This window comes from Macadamia integrifolia, chromosome 3 (assembly GCF_013358625.1).
Source record: "Macadamia integrifolia cultivar HAES 741 chromosome 3, SCU_Mint_v3, whole genome shotgun sequence".
Classification (NCBI taxonomy): domain Eukaryota; kingdom Viridiplantae; phylum Streptophyta; class Magnoliopsida; order Proteales; family Proteaceae; genus Macadamia; species Macadamia integrifolia.
Genome location: NC_056559.1, coordinates 11,771,656 through 11,797,177, shown reverse-complemented (window position 1 = coordinate 11,797,177; position 25,522 = coordinate 11,771,656). Strand labels below are relative to the sequence as shown.

General features: G+C 38.3%; 1 protein-coding gene and 1 pseudogene across 4 annotated transcripts in view; both read right to left on the bottom strand.

The window, feature by feature from the left end:
• Positions 1–5,936: 5,936 nt before the first annotated feature.
• Positions 5,937–7,240, bottom strand: LOC122073226 (annotated as a pseudogene).
• Positions 7,241–11,245: 4,005 nt separating this feature from the next.
• LOC122074014 (protein ESSENTIAL FOR POTEXVIRUS ACCUMULATION 1-like) overlaps positions 11,246–25,522 on the bottom strand; it is a 34,721-nt gene continuing 20,444 nt past the window's right edge. For 3 of the 4 annotated variants that reach the window (XM_042638782.1, XM_042638783.1, XM_042638784.1), the window contains 3 exons: positions 13,634–13,824; positions 13,484–13,543; positions 12,180–12,799 (listed from right to left, as the gene is read on the bottom strand). In XM_042638782.1, the coding sequence (XP_042494716.1) occupies positions 12,417–12,799; positions 13,484–13,543; positions 13,634–13,824 (634 nt within the window). In that variant the 3' untranslated portion in view covers positions 12,180–12,416. Of the gene's footprint in view, positions 11,644–12,179; positions 12,800–13,483; positions 13,544–13,633; positions 13,825–25,522 lie in introns of those variants that run through there. The other variant, XR_006138941.1, reaches the window with a different exon arrangement.

Below are 25,522 nucleotides of genomic sequence, written 5' to 3'. Positions count from 1 at the left end.
CAGGAGCCACCATATCCCATAAATCTGGTTGGAATGTCACAGCTACTCAATCAAGAAAAGATAATCTGGTAACCCCACAGCACAAAACCTCGCAAAAACACTCCTTGAATCCAAGACAACAACCAAGTCAATGACAAAAGGAAAGGTGTCAAAAACCTTCATGATATCATTTCCTCTATTAAGAGAGGCGTTAGAAGACTTAATTTCAGTGTGGGGGTAAATTGTTAGTTTCACTTTGGGGGGATGAAGGTGAGTTTCACTTTGGGGGTGTGGTGCTCATGCTGTGCTTTATGGTGTATTCCTACAAGTGGCAGTGCATTCGGAAGCATCTGCAGTTTAGGGGTGTCCGGTCTAAGGAACCTTTGGATGTTCTTGTTCATTGATGGAATTGCAGTTCATGGGTCATGTCTTAGGGCATTACTTCTTTGTATCCTCTTTTTCTCGTTCATATATTCTCTTTCTTGTCGACTATAAAAGAAAACACTTTTTCTTTAACACTAGTTCTGTTACTTAATGGAGACCAAAGCCAAGGTCTCCATTTACTATTGAACAGATCTAATTCCAATCCACCAAATGAAACGTGAAGGCATCCAAATATTATCAAAGAAAATAAGCATTGCACAAAATGAAGGCCTTTGTAGAAATAGACCACTATTAATAAAGAAATGTGCCTAAATGTAGAAAGAACTACAATGTTCACAAGGAAATGTAGGCATATGACAACTACCTTTAAGCAAAAGTGTGAAGTAAAAAAAATATTAATACTACTATACCCTACACGTTATAAGATTATCAACCTGCTACAGTTACAAGTGGTTCATATTAGGTATGTTTTGGAACGAGCAACTTTTGATTCATCATTTAGTGATAGTGCATGTCCAAGAATGTGAATGGAATTAATGAAGACAACTTGCCACTCAAATTCAGGTTCAATTACAGTTGAAATCAACAAACACTAATGGCTTGGTTGATGATTTGGCAAAGCAAAGAGTTGTTTGGTCAATTATCTATTCTAATTTCTTTTCATTTCTATGGTTTATTGTTGTTCCTTTCTATTTTACACTTGAATCTCACACCTGAATCATCCTTTCTGTGTAATTTCCAGGGCTTGTGATAAGATTTCATATTTACACTATACAGCCAGCCCTAAAATCTTAAAACCGAAGGCATCTCAAAATCTACGCTAGTGTCTCATACCATAAAACATTAAAGACTTAAGCAAAGTTCCATCTCCAAGTTACAGACAGTAGAAGCTACCAGATTTCAGTAGTAATACATGAATTTCTCATCCCCATCCAACACCACATATTATCTCTGAAGAATTTTATCTTTTGATTGCTATTTTCTGTTGCTAAATTTTTCGGGAAGTACCGACAGTAGAAGAAATCATATCATTGTCGTTCAAAAACCCTCACTACCTCTTATAGGCATTAGAAATATCATACGTGGAACAACGTAATCTATATTTTCATGGTCCTTTGGAATGCAAAACAATATTGAAAACTGGGAGAAAAGAACCCTGTCCATCTAGAGTTCCCCATGCCCAGACATAGGTGGGTGTGAAAAAACCAAGCTGCACACTGCGTATTTTCAACCCCACCTGTGTCTAGGCATGGGATCGCTAGACATACAGGGTTCCCTTGCCCTTAAAACTGTGATAATTTCTCAAGAAATGAGAAGGCCTTACCAACCACATCAGCTTCACACAGATGGGAAAGGCTTTGAAAATCAAGAGCTTGCACAGTTCGATCTTGGCTCTGTATGCATGCGTGTCGACTCAAAACGAATGTCAAAATCATGGAGAGAATGGCCTTAGAAGCTAGAACATAAATAGGAACAAAACAAGGGGGGAGGTTTTGGAATACCATATGCCGATACAGACAGGATGAGGTGCACAACCCTATCAAGATTTTTTCTGTAGACATCACAAACAGAAGTAGCCATACTAACATATATATATATATATATGTAAATATTTCTTTCAGACATAAATTCACTAAACCTTTTAGAATGTACAAGAACCTTCAAAAGGATAAGAATAACAAAAAAGTAAGGCAAGAACATATCAATAGGAAGGCATTAGAAAAAAAATATATAGCAAATGAAATAAAGATAATGATCAAAGAATTTGATATGATAAAGAACCCCCCAGGTCACCAGGTTCATGGCTCCAATATGAAAACTGCACTTAACAACCTTTTAGATGCAACAAATTTCATCATGTAAAGCCACATTAGACATCATGGTAGAATTGGATTCCATTCAGTGAGCCTGAGCACAAGAACACTCAACAAGTAATCACTCATTCCACTTTAACGTTATCTTTCACCAAGTCTTCCTATCATTTAAGTTGTACTAGAATATATTTGGTAAATAGTGATATGAATCTGAAAACGAGTTAAAATGCTATATGTTCAACTCATCAACTCAGAAAATCTTATCCCCAACTACTTGGAATTGATGAATTAGCGCTGCCTTGGGCCATTAGAAATCCGTTTGGAGGTCCATATCAAGAAGAACCAGGTCCAATCATAGACGATTGCCCAAGAGAATAAATCAGGTAATGTTAACCATAAAAACAAAACGGATGGAGAACATACGGTCTTGCTTCTTTATGAAGCATTGGCAAAATAGTCTAACCAATAAGTGGTATCAACACCGAATGTGAAGGGAAGAACTTTAAGAAGTTTTATCTGCAAAATAAATGGTACAATATTAAGATGAAAACTGGAGGAAAACAAGAAAAAGAAGAAAAGAAAAGTGATTTGTAAAATATATTCTTCACTAAGTACAGAATCAAACAACTGGACAATGACAGCTTACCAAAATTCCACGGGAGCTACTCTTATTATTGCAGAAAATTTTTTATAAAAAAGAATGGATAGCAACAATGGTATACCCAATCTAGGATCCATAAAGCCAATATCAGCCAAAGAATCTATAACAGAGCTCCCCAACGAATTATGCATGACTAAAACAGCATTTATGGAACTGAGTAAAAATGGCATTTCTAAAAGGTCAAAAAGAAACAAAATGTCATGAGATGAAAATAAACTTGAGTCATAAAACAAGAGCTTAATTTTGATGATTTCATTAGTATTATACACTAATTGATACTTGTTCAAAATTTACAGGCTTCAGAGGTAATAACCTGATGAAAGATTTCCTTCCGTCTGAGGTAATAGTACAGACTTTTTTCTTTCAGCAGTCCATAAAGAATATTCCCCGAGTTGAGACATCCATGGTTTCCGATCACTGTTCATCACTTAAATACTGGTCTTACCAATGGAAGCCAAACTTAGAAAGTAAGTGGATAATGAAGATGGGTCCTGAGAATTTTAGCACAGGAAAACAAATGACCAAATTTCAAATCCCTAGTCAATATGGTAAAGCATGTACAGACAGTTACACACAATTGTTATCGAACTAGACTACTGTTTATCACATTAGAACTGAAACCCAACCTGAAAGTCTCATAATAGTGGCTATCACTAAGGTAGTAAACTTTGAACCTCAGTATAACAAATAGAAACAACTTGATCTCACTATTGCAACAGCAATCACAATCTATGTAGTGGCATATTCTCTAGGAAAAAACAAGAGTAAACCACACATTCCCCATACATAATGCAAACAACAGCCAGTTCAGAAAACGCAGATAGATATTTCGCAAAGCAGCAATAATTATGAGCCATGGAAGGATCAATATACAAGAGTTTTTTCCTCACACTACCATGCCACTTTCAGAAGAGCAATAATCCTTCTGACACTGCAATCCCACTTTCAATTGAACTCAACTTAGTACTCCTTCTACAAGTAACAGAGTTGGGTCAGCTAAAATTTTCTCCGCTCCCTCACCCCAATAAGTACCCATAAATTCAGAACCAACAATATAAAGAAAAGGGAAAGCGGAAGAGAATATTTGTGGGGTAGAAAATATTTGTGGGTGGGAGGAGGAAAATGAGGCTATCTCCCTCAACAGCATTATTTTAGATGAAATCATGAAATAGAAAGTAACCTGCAGCCCAGATCCCGCAAAAGCATATAAATAGTTGATTGAGGTTCACTGATAAATGGAAATTCCCCAGCTATATAAAGTACTTTCTTAGATGCAACTGAAAAATGCATTAAGAGCTCTTCCAACACACAGAGAAATTCAGTCGCTGCAGCTTTAACTGATTTAGAAGGAGATGATAACAGATTGATGACGAGAAAAATGAACAGAAACTCCTTACTAGGACCAGATGCAGGTTCTCCAGTGACATATTATGAAAAAGTATGCAGAACATTTTCCAGCAGATTGACAGTGAAGAAAAAATCATCATTACAACATACTTTAGAGAAATAATTGCATTCAGATAGAACAATGGAACCCTTCACTTCTATGAGATAAAATTATGATTAACATCTACATCATAGTTATTTACTACCTAACAAGAAAATTATCATTGTCCAACACTAATCAAAAGTTGAATGACTTAAAAATTTCAGGAAAATCAAAAGTGCAATTACATCCATTACATACATTATAATAAATGTTTTAGACTACAACTACTACTACATTAACAAGTGCCAGGAAAACAATAACATACTTAGGCATTGAGATAAACTGATGCACCTGAGAAATTACACAAATTGTACGTAAATATGTCATGTTTGAAAACAAAGTTGCAGGACAAAATTAACTTCTCTCAACACAAGTGCAAGCATGTCCTTGGCATATCAATATGACTCGGTGAAGGCTAGATTTCAGAAAATGAAATGCCCCGGTAACATCTGTCACCATACATTCCCCAAGAGGCAAGCATAAAATGTTTCCCAAGGCCAAGAAATGGGGAAATTTTTTTTTATTAAAAAGCATAATAGCATCACAACATAATTCTTCATATATTGATACAGCACCCACTGCCATGGCGGAGGAAGGATCTATGTTATACTGCCACAACAAAGGATTTTTTTAAGCATACAAACCACAAGACTGGCTACAGCACAGTATTACAAGCACATGACTGTGAGTTCCGTCTAAAAGAGTAAGAAAAAAGTTCCGCACAACACCAAGGTACTATTTTCCTCTCACACGAGGTTTTTTATTATTTTTCCCCTCATGGTCTGACAATATGGGCCCCATGTGGATGATACCGTTTTCCGCACCACCATTGGTGTTGCATGTAGATTCCTCCCCAAACTAGCGCCATGAGGAATTCTTTCCTTTAAACTTTCAATCAATCTATAGCCAAGCTGGCAAAGTAGTGTGGCGTGACTTAATTGTGATTATTGCCATTAATGAAATTCTCTAAAATAAAACCATGAGCTGGCTTTTCTAATAAATGTCCCAGCAATGAAACCAAGACAGTTTAAACAAGAAAAAGAAATTAATTAAGCTCTAGAATCTTCGGTTTCATAAATTCAGAAGCCTATTCATAGAAATCAATTGTCTATTTCTGAATGCATTGACATTCCCTTTTTTTTTTTTCATTTTAGTTATTGACATGCCTAGTGGGTTAAGAGGATTAGAGATATAATAAAGTATCTTTAACTAATTCTCATTCCCACTCAGGAAGGGGAGGGGAATAGAAAACTAAAATAGAACAAATTCACCAAGTGCTGGCCAGCACAAATAAATGGGAACGTACCATTTTCAATTTTCCACTTAAACAAGAAAACTGTGAGTTTCAGCACAGAGTTGTCATGCTCAAATTCTGCTGGAGTAAGTATGAGAAATAAGGACATCTTCACTGATAACAATTCTGGTATGTACGGCAATCCAAGCACTTTCTAAACGAGCAATACACTCTTCGACAGTTTGAAAATGGGCTCGCTCCCACCAGAAAACTTGTGAAAATCAGTATAAAATGATAGAAGAGTTTCCAACAGCTCAACGCTGCATAGTTGAGCGTCTTTGATCAACTGCTAAAAAAGATTGTGAGATAAATTAACACAGATAAACCTTGAAATTAAAAATGAAATTCAGATAATTAGCTTCTTAAATATGACATGAGCATATGGGAATGCCATAACAGAGATCAATAGAGCTTATTGCCAATATGACTTTCCCAACAATCTGACGATTGCCTACTCATGTTTGTGAAAAAGAGGAAGATGGCTAATTACAGGCAGTGGTGAGAATTCTAACACATCATCGCTTGCTAAGAGTAATCCAATGAAGCTTCAGAAACATACCGATCCAGTTCCAACCACCAGCCTCAAGAACACCGTAAATGCATCCACCAGATATTCAGCAAAGTCAATGAAATTTTTCATGTCCTAAATCCTTCGAACTTTAAGAATCTGAGTTGATCGACAAAATACTCATTGCCAGGAATGAAGGAAATAAAATGAGTAATTGAGATGAGCAAACAAAGCTGTCAAAAATTGCCAAAGGAGCAAACACATACTTCTGCATTTTTCCGCGGAAAATATTTTAAGCATTCCATCATCAACTTGACAATGGGCATAGCTTCGAATGGAATCGAGCAAGACAGTGACGCAATAGAGGAAACTAAAAGCCTTGTGAACGAAAACGATGAAGCAGATGAAGATACCCTCAATAACGAGAAATTCAAGAAAGGCCTCAAGAATTTACAAACTTCCACAAGTCCCGTGCGCTTGTTCTGCGCTATTAACAAGAGCACTTGCTGTACGAGCTCCGCTTGAACATCAGTTCGACATGAAACGACCTGCAATAAAACTCCACACATTACGTTAGAATTCAAAATCTTCGATACCCATACCCAATTAGACCTAATCAAAAACCTTTCAAAACCTTGACGAAGGGATGAGTCTCCGGAGAATCCAACCGCCACAACGTCTCGTTCTTCTGAAATGCGAAGCGAACAAGAAACCCTAACCCTTTGACGAAAACATTGACAAAACGCGGGTCGCAGCCGTCGAGAGCCGATTGAAGTTCAAGTAAATTCCCTCTTTGACGAAGCGGCAAAGTTCCCGAACAGATTGATCGACGACGGCAGCAGAAGTTGGAGTGAAGACACTGAGAAATAGCATCTCTTCCGGAATCGGAGTTCGCACCTAGGTTTGACGGAGCAGATGCTGCCATAATCCGGCTCCAAGAGGGTAAGAATGCTTTTCACAGCACCGACTTTGGTCTGAATGAAGTGTCTGGAACTCTCCGTTTCTTGATATACCCAAAAAGAAAGGACTCTACCCTCTCGGATTTTAGTAACTGGGGAAATATACGACAAAAGGGAAAGAAGAGAAAATAATAACTTCTGGAAAAGGTAATCGCCGCTCGTCTCCTCTAACGTTCAAAATTTTCAAATTTTATAAATTCCCAACACCAGTTCCTAGTATAAGAGGGCGGTGTGAGAAGGAATCTATATGATAAACCAAAGTGAAGTTTAAAAATATTATTAATTTAAGGTCATATGGTAAGATGGGAGAGAGAGTTTGCACTTGTTTTATCAAATATAAGTACTGGTGTGGGTCACTTGCTTACTATTACCCAAAATAAAAAGGAAAGCCTAAGTTCCTTCTTGCCCAAGGAGTGGATTACCCTCAATCCTGCCATGGCTTCTCTTCGATCACTTGAAAGTATTATCTAAAAGGAAAAACTTTAAAGTATTATTGAAAGAAAATTAAAGAGAAAACTATAGGGTCCAATGATTCCCATAATCAACTTTTGCATGATAAAGTAGATGAATTAACCTTGTAGGAGCTGGCAAAATCAGAAGGTAACTTTTTCACTTTACATTTAGATATACCTTTACATATTGAGATGATCTAACTACGTGTTGTATAAACACGTATTTAGTACATGTGATGCGAATTGACTAATTTATATAGCACATTTTTTATCTACATATTGATTTACTATAATTACGTACTAGAATAATTTTATGCTTCAATTACTCATTGATTTGGTGAGAATTTTTGGATAATATATATGGATATTAAAAAACAAAATAAATATGTTATTTTATTTTGTTGTGTAAACAAATATATTAAAGGGTTAATGACTATTAATTATGCAATACATATTTAAGTCAATTGAGTATATAGAAAGTATACTTAAAAGAACTGTAAAAATATGCTACTAAGAGATAATATGGGTATTTTAAAAAACCAAGAGAGCATGAAAGGTAAAAATAAAGTTTATTTTCGACTAGATTTAACCCTAACAATCTACCAAGTTATAATGAAGAAACAAAAAAAAATGTTGAAAATGAATAATGCATTAGAACCCAAAGTTTGAACGAATTGACAGCAAGTTCGCACTCAACATACATGTTTATTATTGGGACTTAACCCTTTTGTGATCTTCTTCCATTATAAATAATGGAGAAAGAGGATATTCACATTTAGTGAGAGGAACACCCAAATTTATTTTAAGAAAAAAAATAAATGAATCTACTAGCCTTACTGGATGGCACTGATAACTGGATCCTTGGAGAGCGTTAAGGGCTTGGTCAGTAAATCAAGTCATCTTATAGCATCTAAAAAGGCATGTCTATTAAAGAAAATTCATTGATTAGAATGTGGGTTACATAGGTAGTCACCAATCACTATTACAAAGATCGACTAACCATGGAGTGGAGACAGGCCAAAAAGTCACACATTCTAACGACACTTTAAACAAATCCACGAGAAAAGGGATATTAGACTTCCATAGCAACCCTTTCATTGCTTTACCTTAATCAGTTCTAAGAGATCGAAATATGCAATTAAAAAGTGGTGGAACATAAGAAAGGGAGAAGGGCCAATTCGAAACCAATTTTTGAAAGCTTTGATATACCATAAAATACAGAAATTTAATTCAGATGAACAAAAGTAGGTAACTACATCTGTGCATTTTAGAATAACAATAACTTCAAATGGTTTGTTAATTATTTATTGAAAGAAAAAGATTAAAAAAAAAAAAAAAAAAGAATGGAATTCTTTGAAGTTCGAGAGGATCAAGCAGAAGCAGAAAGAGGCAGAGGGAAGAGAGAACTTACAACAAGATTTAAAATAAAAATAAAAAATTGCTAGACGGAGGTTTGTAGTTTACCAATTTGGGGGTTTAAAGATAAGTTTACCAATACCTAAGGATAGTTTGACCATTTAGATAATAGTAAACTGCTTATATAGTCACTTAACAAATTTTTTTTTTTTTTTTTTTAACAATGAATTTATTAGAAATTTTCTTATGAAAGTGAAGGAGGTAGGAGATCTTTTTTCAAGTATGAAATATATAAAATAGAGGGGCTTTCCCCCTATCTTTCTTAACATTTCCTTCCCATCTTTCTTTGCCAGTTATTCTACCTCATATGAATGATTCACCTAAAAGCACTTTCCTTCTACAAGGTGTTGCTTGATCCTGGGAGCAAGAAAGTGATATTCAGGTCCTGCCCACTTGATGGTGGGAGAAAGTAAGCTGACATTTGTGTGAAGGTGGAGACTTCCAGCTCCTAGTTGGGAAGGAAACCTAGCCTACGGCATCGCCATGGAAATTATTGTGGCTATAGCTCCAACATCATGTAAGGATCACATGGAGTTTATTTGGCATGGAGCTTTTCGGACATCACCAGGCGATTTTCTTTTCTCGCAGTCGCAGGTGAGAGTTTTCTTGTTCACGACAATCCAGACAACATTGTAGAGCTTTAGAGTCTCGCTGAGGCAAGGTGAACCCATGGAACAAGACGATAATGATGGAAACCCAAGGTAAGGGTAGAAAGGTCCATCCTAGGTCATAAGTTCAACAATCATACACCAACCGATCAATGTAGGACTAACCCCTTCCTGTGTAAGGGCCTCATTTTATCAAAAAAAAAAAAAAAAGAGCCTCATTGGGAAATGCTACAAGATCTGTACATTGGACCCATAGTCATGGACCCAAATCCATTAGTATGGAACATTTTCTTTTCCAAGTGAAATCTCCTAATATATGAAAGAGTGAGAAGGTGTTTTCGTTGTGAGATTTCTTCATCTCTACAAAAGAAAAATAAGGAGAAGATGAGATGGCTGAAACGGGGTGCATGGGAATTGAACCCACGCATTGTGGATTCATAATCCACTGCCTCAATCCACTTGGCTACTTCTACCCCCTATTCTTTGTAAAAGATTTAATAGATTCTATTATGAGCATTCATCATTATTTAATTTAGTTTTTCTTACCTTCATTCCATTGATTCATAGCATATTTTCCAATGTTAGAAGAAAAATAAAGAATCAATCTATTTTATGGATGACACAGTCTAGATTTTTTGCCGATGAGACATTGTGCAAATCTTTACGATATTTCTATACTAATAACTAATTGAACATATTCTAGGTAATAGTTAAAGAGCACTCACTGTATCAACTCGTCATAACTTTGTGTCATGTGCCCCACATGATCAGCGCAAGATCGAATATCATTTGACATCATCCAACCCAAAAGCCGGAACTTAAGGGTGGAGATGTTCTTCCTAAGTCAAAAGATCAACAACCATATATCACCCCACCGATTGGGACTAAACCCCCTCATTTCTGGCCATGAAACGCACTCACTGCATCAGAGAGGAATTTTCGACAGTCGTTGTGGTGGTGATAAAACTGATGCAATTGAAAAGAAGAAGAAGAAGAACCAAAGAAGAGATAGGAGGAAAAAAAAATAGAGTGGCAGAAGAGGGTAAGAGTGGTTACAGGGGGTGGTCATGTAATTACAACTTAAAATGGAGGTGTTGGGGTGGTTGCGGAGGGTGGGGGTGGATGCCATTGTTAAGGAATCTAGGATGCACTTCCCCAAAAATCCGTTTAGACAGATTTGATGGGGTATCAAAGATATAATCCAGCCCAAAGCACAAAGGAGGGACTTAATAAATCCCTCAAACCATGTTTTAGGGCATCTTGTGTAGTTAAAAAATAAGCACAACAATGACAGTTCAATGAAATGGCATACTAGTGGGACATGGCAAAAATATGAAGTGATTCGGAGGAACTGCATAACCTGATTCAGAATAATAACAATAGCACTGGCTCTTGGCCTTGGAGTTCTTGTCCTTTATTCTATTATGTCTAAAAGACTTTTTTTAATTCATTTTTGTCTCAGGCAATCTAATGACCTTGTGTTTCTGTTTAAGCAAATTGCTCACCTTGTTATCATTAGAAAACCAAAATTTAGAACTCGAGTACTCGGCTGGATATATTAAGTTATCTTCATTTATTGATTGTTTTCTTGTTTCATAAAAAAACAAAAACAAAAACAAAAACAAAAACAAAAACAAAAAGCAAAGACAAAAACAAAAACAAAAACAAAAACCAAAAAAAAGGAAGAAGATACACTAGTAAGTTGTTTTCTAGAAGTATTTTGAAAGCAGATTTTTCCTTGAATTAAAGGTCTTCAGGGAAGAAGATGAAAGGATAATCAAAATTGAAGCTCATCCTGCTTGGAGTTTGTAAAGAGAAGAGAGAGAGAGAGAGAGAGAGAGGGAGAGATTCCTCAAATTTGAGCAAAGGAGTTCCAATCAATTTGACTGAAGTTGCCTTCCTTCAATCATTAAATAGAATAACTATTACAAGTCCTAGGAATAGAAAAAAGACTTACGCTGAACTATTCCTTTCCTCGATAGACTTTTAACAGAGTTCATCCAGCTGATCTGATCTTTGACTCTTGAAACCTCCATTTACAACTGCTTAATCCACCACTTGGGTTACGACAAGATGCACCTGCCAACAAATCAAACATTGAAGCTCATCCCAAGGCTAATTGTCAATGCGAGGCTCTGATCTAAGGATCGGGATTGTGCCCATAAATGCGGATCACAGTATGCGCACAGAGGTAATCAGATCAATCAATTCACCTGGAGGCATTAATAGTGAACCTCTAAAAGTTATTTACATACGTAAAAGATGATTCCCTGACAACAGCTTTACAGGCTAAGCCTTTCAAAAAATAAAAGACATTTATCGATGCGGCAACTTCAATCCAAATCACGGGTTATTCTCTAATGGACATATGCTTATTTGTTATCAACTCTAAGAACATAGCTACTAATCTTCTCCGATACAAAGGCCATCAAGAGGGTACTAATTTCAAACAAAAGAGGAACAAGACTCTTCAGGATCTTGAACAGTTGCACTTCCAAAATAATAAAACACAGTATTGTATGGTTAGTCCTTTAGATTCTGTTTAATACTTTTGGGAGAAAGGAACAAAAAGAAGAATGCTGAAACTTGTCAAGAGAAATCAAGAAAAAAGAACATGGATAACTTAAATTTGAATTAACCTGGCCTAGGCCTTTCTTTTAAAAATAAGTAAAATCCCAGGGGCTCTACCTCTTAAATATACTCCACAAAACCGCTTGAGCCGACACTCGTGCTGCCTGCTATTTCTGCTCTATAGAAGAGAGGGAGAGGGGGGAGGGTTAAAAAATCCTAAAACAACATTTACAAGGGTCCTTCAGACAAATGTATTTACAACTTTTGCCTTCAAACCTCTCCTAATCCTCCAGTGTTTGAATCTCACCCATCATGATGCGATTACTAACGACGTTGAACCCCAGAACCGATGAGCTCACCTTCTTCCCTTTCTTCCCTTTCTTCTTGCCTCCCCCTTTGGTAGACCCATCCGCTGCCATGTCTGAGTCAAAGTCCCCAGCACCAGCACTCTCTGCATTTACATCTGCAACACCAAAACCATCCACCCTTCGGTCGTTCTGAGATCGGAAGGCAATCTCAATCACATCAGCTGACAACAGCTCCTTGTAGTTGAGAAACTTATCGATGAACTCATGATCAGGATCAAATGAGCCAAGATTCTCTATCAGAAGTGTCTCAGCCTCTGACGTTGACTGCTTCAGACAAAATTCCAGGAAACTTGTATCTGGGAAACAGAGGACCAAGAAAATATATACTCAACTCATGACTAAAGTCATACAAAAATAAAACTGAAGTCATACCAGAAAAAGTCTCATTACTGAAGAATTATATGAGCAGACAATCTCAAAGTACAAATCCCAAATATCAGATCTTAGGCAACATTTTTTTTTTTTTTTTTTAATTTAATATGAAACTTAGGCAACAATATTTACTCGATAAAATTGTAACATCACGAGAGCTTCTAACCCCTCTCCATCAAAATGGATGTGATTAACAAGAATTTTCCATTACTTAGCACAGCCTTGAAGATCTAATGAAAATCCATGCATCAGTGCCTCCAGTGGTGCAGTGTGGATACAATGGACTTCCATATTCCAATTAAACTAATTGAGTCCAAAAGGCAAGATGGGGGTCGCATCCAACTCCCCTGAAAGGGGAAGCAAGGCAAGGGGGTTCACAGGAAATTATTGTGTCTTGGACAATATCAAGTTTGTCTGACCAGACACAATTTTTGGATCAAATAACACCTTAAAAGCCGAGAACTAAAACACAAACATTGACAGAAAATATTGAAGTTTATTATATTCCATGATGTGGTATTATATTCCATGATGTGGTCATTTGAAAATGCAAATATTTGGAGGGGGGGAAAAAACTATAATGAAAACCATAGAGTAGCAATTAGTACCCTTTGTCCCAGTAAGCCTCACAGACTCACTTTCACACCAATATCTGAAGTCCATGGCCTCTGCAAAACATTAAGTAAAATTTCTAGATAAGTAGATGTCCCAAAAAAAAAAAAATCTTTAAAAGGGTAAAGGAGGGGGGGGGGGGTCACCTGACTGCTTGGATATGGTGTCCCTCTTTCCTCTTAGCGAGGACTGGGAAACAGCAGAAGAGGAAACAGAATAATCAGCTGTTCTGCTTCCTGTGGACTTCTGCCGACTTGCGGATCCTGCTACGGTCCCTTTTACAGCTGTGACTTTGGATCCCCAACTGCTCTGCTTTGCAAGAGATGGAAAATCTGACCTGCTTACAATGAAATTAACAAAATAAATAGATTGAGGATAACAATAAACAAAGCAATAATGGAGATGCAATTATGATGAAAGAAAGAGGGGGGGCAAAGAAATGGAAGCAATTCAACATAAAGCGCACATGAAAGCACAAACTCTAACCAAACCAAACAGAAATAAAAGATACCCAACCCAATTCCTGATCACTAGAAACCAAACCATAGTCTACCAACAGAGCACATTGACATTGGGAATATCTTTGGGCCCCATGAAATGAGCGGGGTTATCATCCCTTCATAAGAAAAGTAAGATGGTCCAGTCAAAACGCGTTCACTTTCAGATAAAATGCCATAAATATTAATATTTCCTCAATTCATCCAGAGAATGTGAATCAAATCCTCTGTAAAATACCTCAAATCTTTGAGATTTCTTCTGGGTAACTTCTTTGCTTAGTTGGGCCCTGAGTTAATCCATGACCTCCAAATCAACCTAACTTTATTATTTATCTTTCCCATCAACCCTAGTAATACTCAAGCCAAGCTCCATTATTACACAAATTGCAAGCTTATCATGAAGCAGTCATTACGTAGTGACTAAATCGACATGCTGTCAAGTCTTAACATCCAAGCAACTCCCACAACAATAATTCAAATATAAATTTTAAAAATTTCTAGTTAAATTTCCAAAATTTCATGAACCCTCCACCTGTCCTGTCTCATTAGACAGGCACACATACAGTTCATGTGCAAATGAGGAGTGAGGTGGTGCACCCATGGGAATGTCTGTCTCCACAAGTATGGACACACTATTCTGTAAGGGGGCTGATGAACCTGGGTAAAATAGTTTTAAGGCATGCATGAGAGAATAATCCTAAAAGAGAACAGACAAGCCAAACTGACAAGAACTCAAGGGATTGGAGCACGGGCAAAATCTAGCGCTGCTAAAGCACTCCAACGCTTTTAGCTATAAAGTCCCTGTCTATGGGAGTCGTACATAAAAAGTTACGACGCTTATTAGAAATACAAAACAATTGGTTTCATGGGGATACAGAGACGAAACAAATATTATTTCCTTTTACTATTCCAGGAGAGAGGATTACAGCCAAGCTATTAGCTCTTTTCTGAGGGGCTTAGTCTGATAGTGGACAAACACCGATGGACAGTTATTAGGGATGCAGTCAGTCAACCTTGCCGTTATCAAGGAATAATGAGACTGCAGTGTTGGTCTCCGCATTTAGAACCTCATTAAATGGACACCTTAGATGGGAACCAAATAGTGGAGCCACTGACGAAGAATGCGATTCCAGGGATCAATACAGCAGAAGTCATTGCCTAATTAAGGTAATAGTTTAACCCATCAAAAAAATTTGTGGTAATTTTTCTTCGTTTCGCTTTCTCCTGCTCTACACTATTTGTTCTTCCCCACCATATCCCAACTTTTAAGGCTGTAAATCCCAGGTTGACACCAGGGGGGGGGGGGGGGGGGTGGGTTGCGTGTGAATCAGGTTCCCAAAAATTCTCCCAAATTTGGTCCCGGCACTCTTTCTCACACTCCATTCATGTTCCCCTTACTACCGGCACACTGTTCGTACTGTCAGACTTCCCCTCTCACACACTGATTTGTTCCCTCGCTGTTGGCACTCACTCAAAACTCCCTTGTTGATTGGAACTCTAATGGCACTGACACATTTTCCAATACACTGACAACTGTTCTGCCGGCACGTACAAACAACCACATACAATCCTATGCAAATCCGCCTTGCAACCACAAACTGTCCAGGCCTACCAGACTGTGCAACCATCCTGTCATCACCATGCATTTCAACACATCAAAATAAGCATACATGCAATGACACTAGATATACATGGTGCAATAGTGTGCCTACTCCATGGGGTAATACCCTAAACAGGGTTTCATATAATAACCAATACCCTACACATTTTTTACCACTACAATGGACCAAGAGATGCAACTCTTGCTTCAACTCGAGTACAAGAGCAAGGGTTCCAACCAACAAGGAAACAATAACAAAGCCTTATCCCAACTTTATGGGGTCGGCTACAGGGTCCAAGCAAGGACTGGAAAAAAGGAAAAAATTAATAAAATAAGTGATAGGAAGCAAATCATAAAAATAGTAACGAAGCAGACACAGCTAGATGTGGTTTGCTACCCAGATCCTAGACCTCTAATCTGCTTTATACGATGTCATACTTGGAGCAAAGCCTAATCTGTGCATGCCTTTCCTCACTTCTACTATGGTCATTTTTTGACTGCCCCCAACTCTTCTACATCCTTCTATATGGATCATATCACTCCACCTCATTGGTGCATCCAATGGCCTCCATTGAACATGGTCATACCATCTCCAATGACTTTCCCGAAGTTTATCATAGATTGGGGCAACTCACAATTCCGCTCAAATGATTTCATTCCTTGCCTTATCTTTCCTAGTTTTCACGCACATCCACCTTAATATTATCATCTCGCTACAGACAGCTTATTGATAAGTCGCTTCTTCACTGCCCAACATTCTGCACCATATATCATAGCATAGCATAAGACTGTCCTATAGAATTTTCTCGAGTTTTTTTTGGACACGTCGGTCGCAAATCTCCACTTCATCCATCCCACTTTAGTTCTATGTGACGCATCATCCTCTATATCGCCTTCCTTATTTATGATAGATCCCAAATATCTAAATTAGTCACTTTGCAATATCTCTCCCCTCAACAGTCACCATGTAATTATCTATCATAGTGTGGCTAAAGTTACACATCATATACCCGGTCTTTGTTCGACTCATCTTAAAGCCTCTTGATTCCAAAGTTGATCTCCATCGCTCTAGTTTATCATTGAGCCTTATTTTTGTGTCATCCAATAGCACAAAATCATTATCATTGGCAAATAACATACACCATGGGACCTCTCCTTGAATGCTTTTGATCAGCTCATCCATTACAAATACAAATAGGTAAGGGCTTAAAGTTGATCCTTGATGAAGCCCAACAGTAATTGGGAACTCGCTCCCTTGACCACTCTTGGTTCTCACACTAATCACCACCTCATCATACATATTTTTAATAATGTCTGCATATCTGCTTGACACCCTTCTCTTCTTTAGAAATGCCAGATTAACTCTCTAGGGACTCTATTATAGGCCTTTTTCCAAGTCAATCGTGACCATGTGTAGGTCTTTCTTGGCAGTTCTATATGTTTCCATTACTCTTCTAAAAAGGTAGATGGCTTCAATAGTAAATCTACCTGACATGAAACCAAATTGATTAACTGAGACATCATATTTTCTTGTTAAAAAGGTTGTCAATGCAAAATCACCACGTTCCTTGGATCGGAATCTCAGCAACATTTCTCATTTCTAAGTCGTCGATCCAGCATCTTCAAGAATTCATTTTGAACGATTCTTTGCAACATACGATCAAAACAATTCAAGGGTGTCCAACCACTTAGCCATTTTTAGCCTTAATCGACCCGTCCAGCCATAGTTGTCAAGGCGTCGCCTAGGCGTCCAGGCGGTTTGCCTGGGGCCTATGTGACATTCGCCTTATTGCACTGCATACCGCCTTGTGTTTTGACACTTATTTATACCAAATATCATTTAAGTAAATATTTTTTATATTTTTTATTTTATTTACTTAAGATATTATTCATAAATAAGAAAATACCCCATATTTGAATCCAATAAAAATAGTTTAAAAATCAAATTCCAAAAGGATAAAAAGTCAACCCCCCAGTCCAAGAAGAAAAACTGGATTTTGGTTATAGGGGCGATTTTCAACTTTTAAATGCTAGAGTTTTTCTTAATTATGAAAATTTTATAAATTCTATCATGTTAAAACATTGCTAAAAACCAAAAGTCCGGTAAAATAATTTTTGGTTTTGATATCCATAAAATTATTTTCATTCAGGCGATTTTAACAGCATTCGCGCACTTAAAAATAAGTTTGACCGGAGCATTATTATTACAACTTAGATTTAAGTAATCTTAGACTTGTTGGAAAGTTGGTTTTATATTATAACTGATACAAAAAGTATCATGTAAAACTAATATCATTTGACCAGTCAAACTTGTTATAGACCCAGAGCATTTCTCTAAATTTTGATTTTTTATAACTTAATATGACTTAATGTTAATTTTTTATAATTTAATATGGCTAAATGTTGATTTTTAATGGCTTGATGTTGCTTAATGTTGATTTTTTTATGATACAAGGTATATATAGCTTACTAAATAATGTTAGAAAATAGGAAAAATAAAAAATAACAATTAGTCGCCTTGTTCGCCTCAAGGCGTGCGCCTTCTCGCCTAAGCGCTTAGACAACCCTCCACCGCCTTGGTTCGCCTTGTCGCCGTGACAACTATGCGCCCAGCCCCCCATGGCCTAGCTATGACTTTGAGTGCTTGGGATGCTACCCTATATCACAAGCTATGCTGGTGTCATGGCATTGTACATCACCATGCCTGCCTCTGTCACAAACAACCCCTATCACGCGCAGCCCCCCATGGGCTTGTGTTTTCCTACCCATGTGTGTGCTTCGGCCCTTGTGTGTCATGGCTCCGAGTCGTGTGTTGTGTGCTGCTTGTGCTGAGGCCCATTCATGGCCCTTGCCAGTTGGGTGGCCGCCCATGTGTGCAAGCATGGAAACCCCATGTGCCGCCGTAGTTGTGGTGCCCAAATGGGCGGTGTGCTTGTTGGGCTTCCTGCTCAGCTGGCTCAACTAGTCATGTTGGCACCTAGGTGGTTGCCATCTGTACACTTGCCACCTCACCTTGTGTGATGCCACGTCAGTTATACCCATCCCATCATTACATCCATGTCATTTCATACACATGGCCTTCACATGCACGATCGCTATGCACACACCATGCATGCCATCACATCTACATGCATTATGCATGACCATCAACATAACCATTCTTCATGCCATGTCAGTCTGCCACCATAGCATCATCATCATGCCCAGCACCATGATGCATACTCTATCATCATGCACATTCCATGATACATATCATGCATGTCACATCATCCAGACATCAATGACATTGTCATCTCATCTAGTGGGGCCCACTCTTCATCACATGACACAAAATCATATCCACGAGTGTGTGGCACCTCTTTGGGGCATTTTTTCAAACACTTGGCACTCCTAGAGTTAAAGTACAAAAATGGTCTGATGCAGATTAATTACCAAAATAGGCTTGTTTTATTAGGAATAAGCTTAGGGTTGGGTTCCATACATATTGGGCCTTTGATCCTATGTGTTTTGAGGGTAATAGATCACTTTTATGGGTCTAAAAGGGAGGGTCTAAGATTGAATACGGGATTACTAGTTAGTTTCCATTTTCATTAGTTTCCTTTTTAGTTGGGCTTGATTTGAGTTATATTTGTTTCCTTAGGAGTCAAGTTATTAATTGAGTCAAGTCATTAGTAGTTAGTTTCCTTTTTCAACTAGTTTCTAATTTCAGTTAGTTTCCAATTTCAGTTTTTAGTAACTATTGTACTAGGAGAATATTTAGTTTCCTTTTTGAGGAAACTTCTATTTTGTAATTCCCTCCCCCATTAACATTATAAATAAAGAAGAGGAGGCTCCTAAAAGCCTAGACGATTTTTACAATTAAAAAAAGAAGAAGCTTTATGCTGCTGCCGCTGGGTTTTCTCCATGGCTATACCTTTGTGTTTGATCAAGGGTTAGGGATTGGTGTGTGATCCGATCGACACTCTGCGGCGAGAAGTCCGGGTGGGTCTTTTCTTTTCTGGTTCTCTTATTGGATTATCTTCTTCAGCAGTACAGGCAAGTAATCTGAATTTTTCTGCAGAAATTTCTGGGTTGGGTTTTTCTGTGTTCCTTCCTATCGGCCTAGTTTTTTTGGAGAACTAGCCATCCGATGGCCTCCATATTTTGACTGAAGGATAATCCTATCCAGAGGAAGGATCGATCCAATTTTGGGGTCAATCAGACCACTGGATCTGCTGAAGTGAACTGTCAAGCAATTCTGGTCGATTGTCAAAACCTGCACAGATTTAGATTCTGTTTTCTGTTCTGTGTTACTGTGACATTCTGGACTATTAGCATCTGTGATCTGAACCTACTGGAGGTGTTATATTGTTATTAAAATTTCTGGTTTAATCCTAAGACTGCTGCTGATTTATTTCGCTTCTGGTTACTGTTCATTGAGATCGTTTATCAATTCTGGTTTGTGGCTGAAGTCTGATTTTCTGCTATAAGTTTGCTATTGGTTTTGGTTGTTCTTAGTTTAAAAGTTCCTGCAGTTTGGGGCTGGTTTGACTTGTCAAATCCATTCCTACATTAAGTGGTATCAGAGCATGGCTGGGAACAACACCCCTACCCTAGCTTCTCTTATGGAGATGCTACAGACTATGAGGACTGAGATGAGGGCTGAACAGCAAACCTTACGGACTGAATTGAAGGCTGAGTTGAAGGCTGAATTGGATGCCAGGTTGTTGAATGAAGAGACCTCACCCCAACAGCCTACTGGCAGTTCACGTATAACACCCGAAGTGGACACTCCAATGAATGTGGTTACTCAGTTGACTAATAGGAGAGCAAACCCTAATCTGAGAGCACCACAGAGGGTTCCGGTGGCACAACCTACTTTTGAAGAGCATATAAGAGGATACTTTGAGACTGAGCGTCTCGTGCAACAGAGATATTCTGGAGATTCACCGAAGGTCAAGCTCGATCTGAAGGAGTTTGATGGGAGATATGACCCCCATTTGTTCTATGATTGGGTAGCTGCTCTGGATGATTATTTTGATTATTATGACTTGCCTGAGGAACGGAAGATGAAACTAGCTCGTGCCAAGCTAGTTGAGGCTGCCCGTGATTGGTGGAGAACCTATGAGTACGAACTGGAGGACTGTGGTAGAGAACCTACTACATGGGAAGAGATGAAGCAAGAACTATCTGATAAGTACTTGCCATGCAATTTTAAAGCTCGCATACAAGACCAATTGAACCCTCTTCGTCAAAGAAATATGAATGTTGCGGAATACATGAACAAATTTGATGCACTTTATTCTCTCACAAGCATTAGGAAGAATGAGAGGAAATTACTTTCTCAGTTTCGACTGGGATTACGAGCTAAAATTAAGAGAGAAATTGGTGTTGCTGATGTGTATACAGTGAGAGATTGCTTTGACAAGCCTCTTCAAGCAGAGGAACTTCTGGCACAACCAGGTAGAAGGTTTGGTTACCAAGCTAGGGAGGTCAAGAAGAATTTTTCAGCCACTAAACCTAACACTTCAATACCCCCAAGAGCCACAAATCTTTTATGTGAAGTGAAGATACCTCTATTCAAACCAAAAGAACTTGAAGTCAAGGTTTACATTGAAGAGATGGTTCTTGAAGCTTCAAAGACAGAAGGTCAAGAGATAGAAGATTCAACTGAAGAGTTCTACATTGAAGAGAGCATAGTAGACAAGACTGAAACCATGGAAGAAGACTCCAGTGAAGGATTCTACATTGAAGAGAGCATAATAGGCAAGACTAAAGATGAGGAAGATGAGGTAGTGATTGAAAGAACTCCACAACAAGTCTTTGAGATTCATGATGAAAAGGATGCGTTTGTTCCAATCCTTGATGAGAAGGTTACTAACATTGACGACTCTATGCACACGACATTCACAGTTGGTATTGATTCAGAGGTTGAGCATATAGAGTTTGTTATGCCATCATGGTTCTTTGAAGAGAAAGCTCCACACCTTGAAGACTACCTTCCAAAAGTCTACAAGCAACCAGAATTTTGTTTGGGAATGGTTAAAGCTGCTACGCACATGTTGTTTCCTCCTTATCATTGCAAAATTCGAGGACGAATTTTTTCAAGATGGGGAGAGTTGATGCAGATTAATTACCAAAATAGGCTTGTTTTATTAGGAATAAGCTTAGGGTTGGGTTCCATACATATTGGGCCTTTGATCCTATGTGTTTTGAGGGTAATAGATCACTTTTATGGGTCTAAAAGGGAGGGTCTAAGATTGAATACGGGATTACTAGTTAGTTTCCATTTTCATTAGTTTCCTTTTTAGTTGGGCTTGATTTGAGTTATATTTGTTTCCTTAGGAGTCAAGTTATTAATTGAGTCAAGTCATTAGTAGTTAGTTTCCTTTTTCAACTAGTTTCTAATTTCAGTTAGTTTCCAATTTCAGTTTTTAGTAACTATTGTACTAGGAGAATATTTAGTTTCCTTTTTGAGGAAACTTCTATTTTGTAATTCCCTCCCCCATTAACATTATAAATAAAGAAGAGGAGGCTCCTAAAAGCCTAGACGATTTTTACAATTAAAAAAAGAAGAAGCTTTATGCTGCTGCCGCTGGGTTTTCTCCATGGCTATACCTTTGTGTTTGATCAAGGGTTAGGGATTGGTGTGTGATCCGATCGACACTCTGCGGCGAGAAGTCCGGGTGGGTCTTTTCTTTTCTGGTTCTCTTATTGGATTATCTTCTTCAGCAGTACAGGCAAGTAATCTGAATTTTTCTGCAGAAATTTCTGGGTTGGGTTTTTCTGTGTTCCTTCCTATCGGCCTAGTTTTTTTGGAGAACTAGCCATCCGATGGCCTCCATATTTTGACTGAAGGATAATCCTATCCAGAGGAAGGATCGATCCAATTTTGGGGTCAATCAGACCACTGGATCTGCTGAAGTGAACTGTCAAGCAATTCTGGTCGATTGTCAAAACCTGCACAGATTTAGATTCTGTTTTCTGTTCTGTGTTACTGTGACATTCTGGACTATTAGCATCTGTGATCTGAACCTACTGGAGGTGTTATATTGTTATTAAAATTTCTGGTTTAATCCTAAGACTGCTGCTGATTTATTTCGCTTCTGGTTACTGTTCATTGAGATCGTTTATCAATTCTGGTTTGTGGCTGAAGTCTGATTTTCTGCTATAAGTTTGCTATTGGTTTTGGTTGTTCTTAGTTTAAAAGTTCCTGCAGTTTGGGGCTGGTTTGACTTGTCAAATCCATTCCTACATTATGGTCATAACTCCCTCATCCGAAATCGAACAACGTGATTCCAACTGCATTAGAAAGATGGCACGATGCTCTAAAACCTTCCAATTCAAACCATCTTCCAACTCTGCCATTTGGCCTACCCAAATTGACCCCCAAACTGACTCATCTACCTAATCACTGCAAAACGTCCCCAGACTGCCAAATCACTCAGTGAACACTACCTGATGCAGTTGGGCGATGGAAGGGATCTCTTTGATTTTGAAATTTCCCTATTTACTTTCCTTTTTGGCTTAGAAATTAGTTTGATAGTATTTTAATTTAGACTTGATTTTTATTTTAGTTGGTATGTAGGTTAGTTTCTATTTTCAAGTAGTTGCCATTAATTGTCTGATTTTTCCTTTATATTGGACATGTAATCGATGAAGTTTTTTGAGTTTTAATTTTGGAGATTTACAACTTGGTTGAAGAATTTTTGGGTGTGACCCATGGCTATTGATTTCCCCTTTCTCCCTCTCTGAATTTCTCTCCTTTCTTCCCTACCATTCTTTTACTTCTTCTTTATTTCTTCCTCTTCCTCTTCATTATTATTTTCAGGTCTTAACCCTACCCTCCTTTGAACTACAGTAGCTGCCCTGTTTCTGGCGATAGTTGCAGCCCTATTCAAGTGCTTTGAGTGCCTTTGTGTGTGATCCGTTTGGGTTGAAGTTTTGATCGAAGGAAGCACTCCCATATACGACTTGAACCCTAGCATCTTGGCTCCTATTGAATCTCCTCTTGTGAGAAACAAGACTCGCGACTCAGGCTGCTTGAAGCTACCGCCCAGATCTGAGTTGCAGAATTTAATTACTCTTTGTACCCTTGAGGTCTGCGATTAGTATTGCTGGATTCGATAGAACTTACTATGGTGATCCTCCGTTTTAATTTGTGGGCTGAATCGATCATCAAGGAAAGAACTATGTCCCTCGCAAGGTCCTTTCATTAGCGCTGGTTTTGTGTTCTATCGTGAAGAAGAAGAAGAAGAAGAAGAAGAAGAAGAAGAGGAGGATAGGGTTTCTGAATTTACAAGTAAGGACAGTTACTTAAATTTACAAATAAACCCACTGTACTGAAAAGTGTGTTCTAATAGTTTCTCCCTACTTTATCAATTACAGAACACCCCCTATTCTAATTTCCTATCTCAGTTACCCATCACTTGTTGTAATTTCAGTAATGCACATGTTTGTTTCTGAAATTACAATAATATCCTTCAACCATTATACTTGAGTTAATTACAGTTTTGCCATCTAGTTGAAGCCCTATTTACAATTCTGCCATTATATTTTACGGTTGAATTATTTGGTCATTATTGTGGGCCCTAAGCGATCCGATTTCAGTCTATTGGAATCCGGATCCACATCACTACCAGCACTGCCATACCATTGTACTGCCTCTGCCAGGTCTGCCCACATCAGTACACAATCTGTGCCATCTCCCCATGCTATACATCATATGCCATGTCACTGACTGTTGACTAATCTTTGCAACTACTCTTTGCCACCGCCATGTCTCTGCATGACTCGCTTCTCTACCCAAACTGCACACAAGTCATCCACCAATGACTATGTTGCTCAGCTGACTGCAGTATGAGTGTGTTGCTCATTGTGTTGAAAATAATGACAACACCCATAGTTCAACAAAGGTGATGAAAGTTGAACGTGACTTCTACTCGCTTAAAAAAAAAAAAGCCTTTACTTCCCTTATGCTCCTCTAACACATCCCTTTGGTTCCACTTGGGAACTAATGCACCGTTTGACGTTTCTGCCGTTTTCACGTTTCTGGGAACAGAAAAGAATTTTTGGGCATTTGATAAACCTGCTTCTTGGATCGATTTATGCACACATTGTTGTTTGATAACATGTTCCACCTTCTCTCTTCCGTCACCGCCATGCCCACCTCTTCATCATCTTCATCCTCACCTTCTCAGAAGCCTAACAAGAGACATTCTTCCTCCACAAACCCCAACAACTCCGCCTCCAATACTCTTCTCTACAAGCACTCACCCTCAGCGACCCTAAACATTCTCATTCTCATCTTGGTCCTTTTCTCTTGCACCTTCGTTGTCACCTATTTCTCTTATATTTTCCAATCCCTCTCCCAAATCCTTCCCTCTCTTCTAGTTTCTCATTCTGCTGCCTTCCGAGAGTCCCCTTTCCCCTACATTCTAGGGTCTCCTGTATTCTTTACCGTCGCCGTTGTCTCTATTGTGATCTGTTGCAGTTACCGGTCGAGGAAATTCGAGAACCCTGGTTGCAAGGGCTTGAAGAAGGCCATGGAGTTCAATATTCAGTTGCAGACGGAAGATTGCTTGAAATCTCTGCTGTTCATCAAGTTGTCTCTGTTGTTCATTGAGTAGCAGAGCATACTGTCACCGTTGTCTCTGCTATTCATCGAGTTGCAGGGCTGTGGAGTCCACTTTCGAGCTTGAGAAGAGACGCTTTTCTCACTTTTGGGCTTTTTTTATCGGGCACAAATCCATAATTTGTTGCCTTCACTTGTTTCTAGAAACGAAGTCTTGAAACATAAATTTTCATAACTTCCTATTTACGTTTCTAAAAACAGGTGAAACGAAACAAGATTATCTAACGCTTTTTACCCCGTTTCTCCGTTTCTAGGAATAGGAAAGGAAAACGTGTTACATTCTCAAACAGTAAATTTACTTATGTACCAGTAAGGTCAACTTATT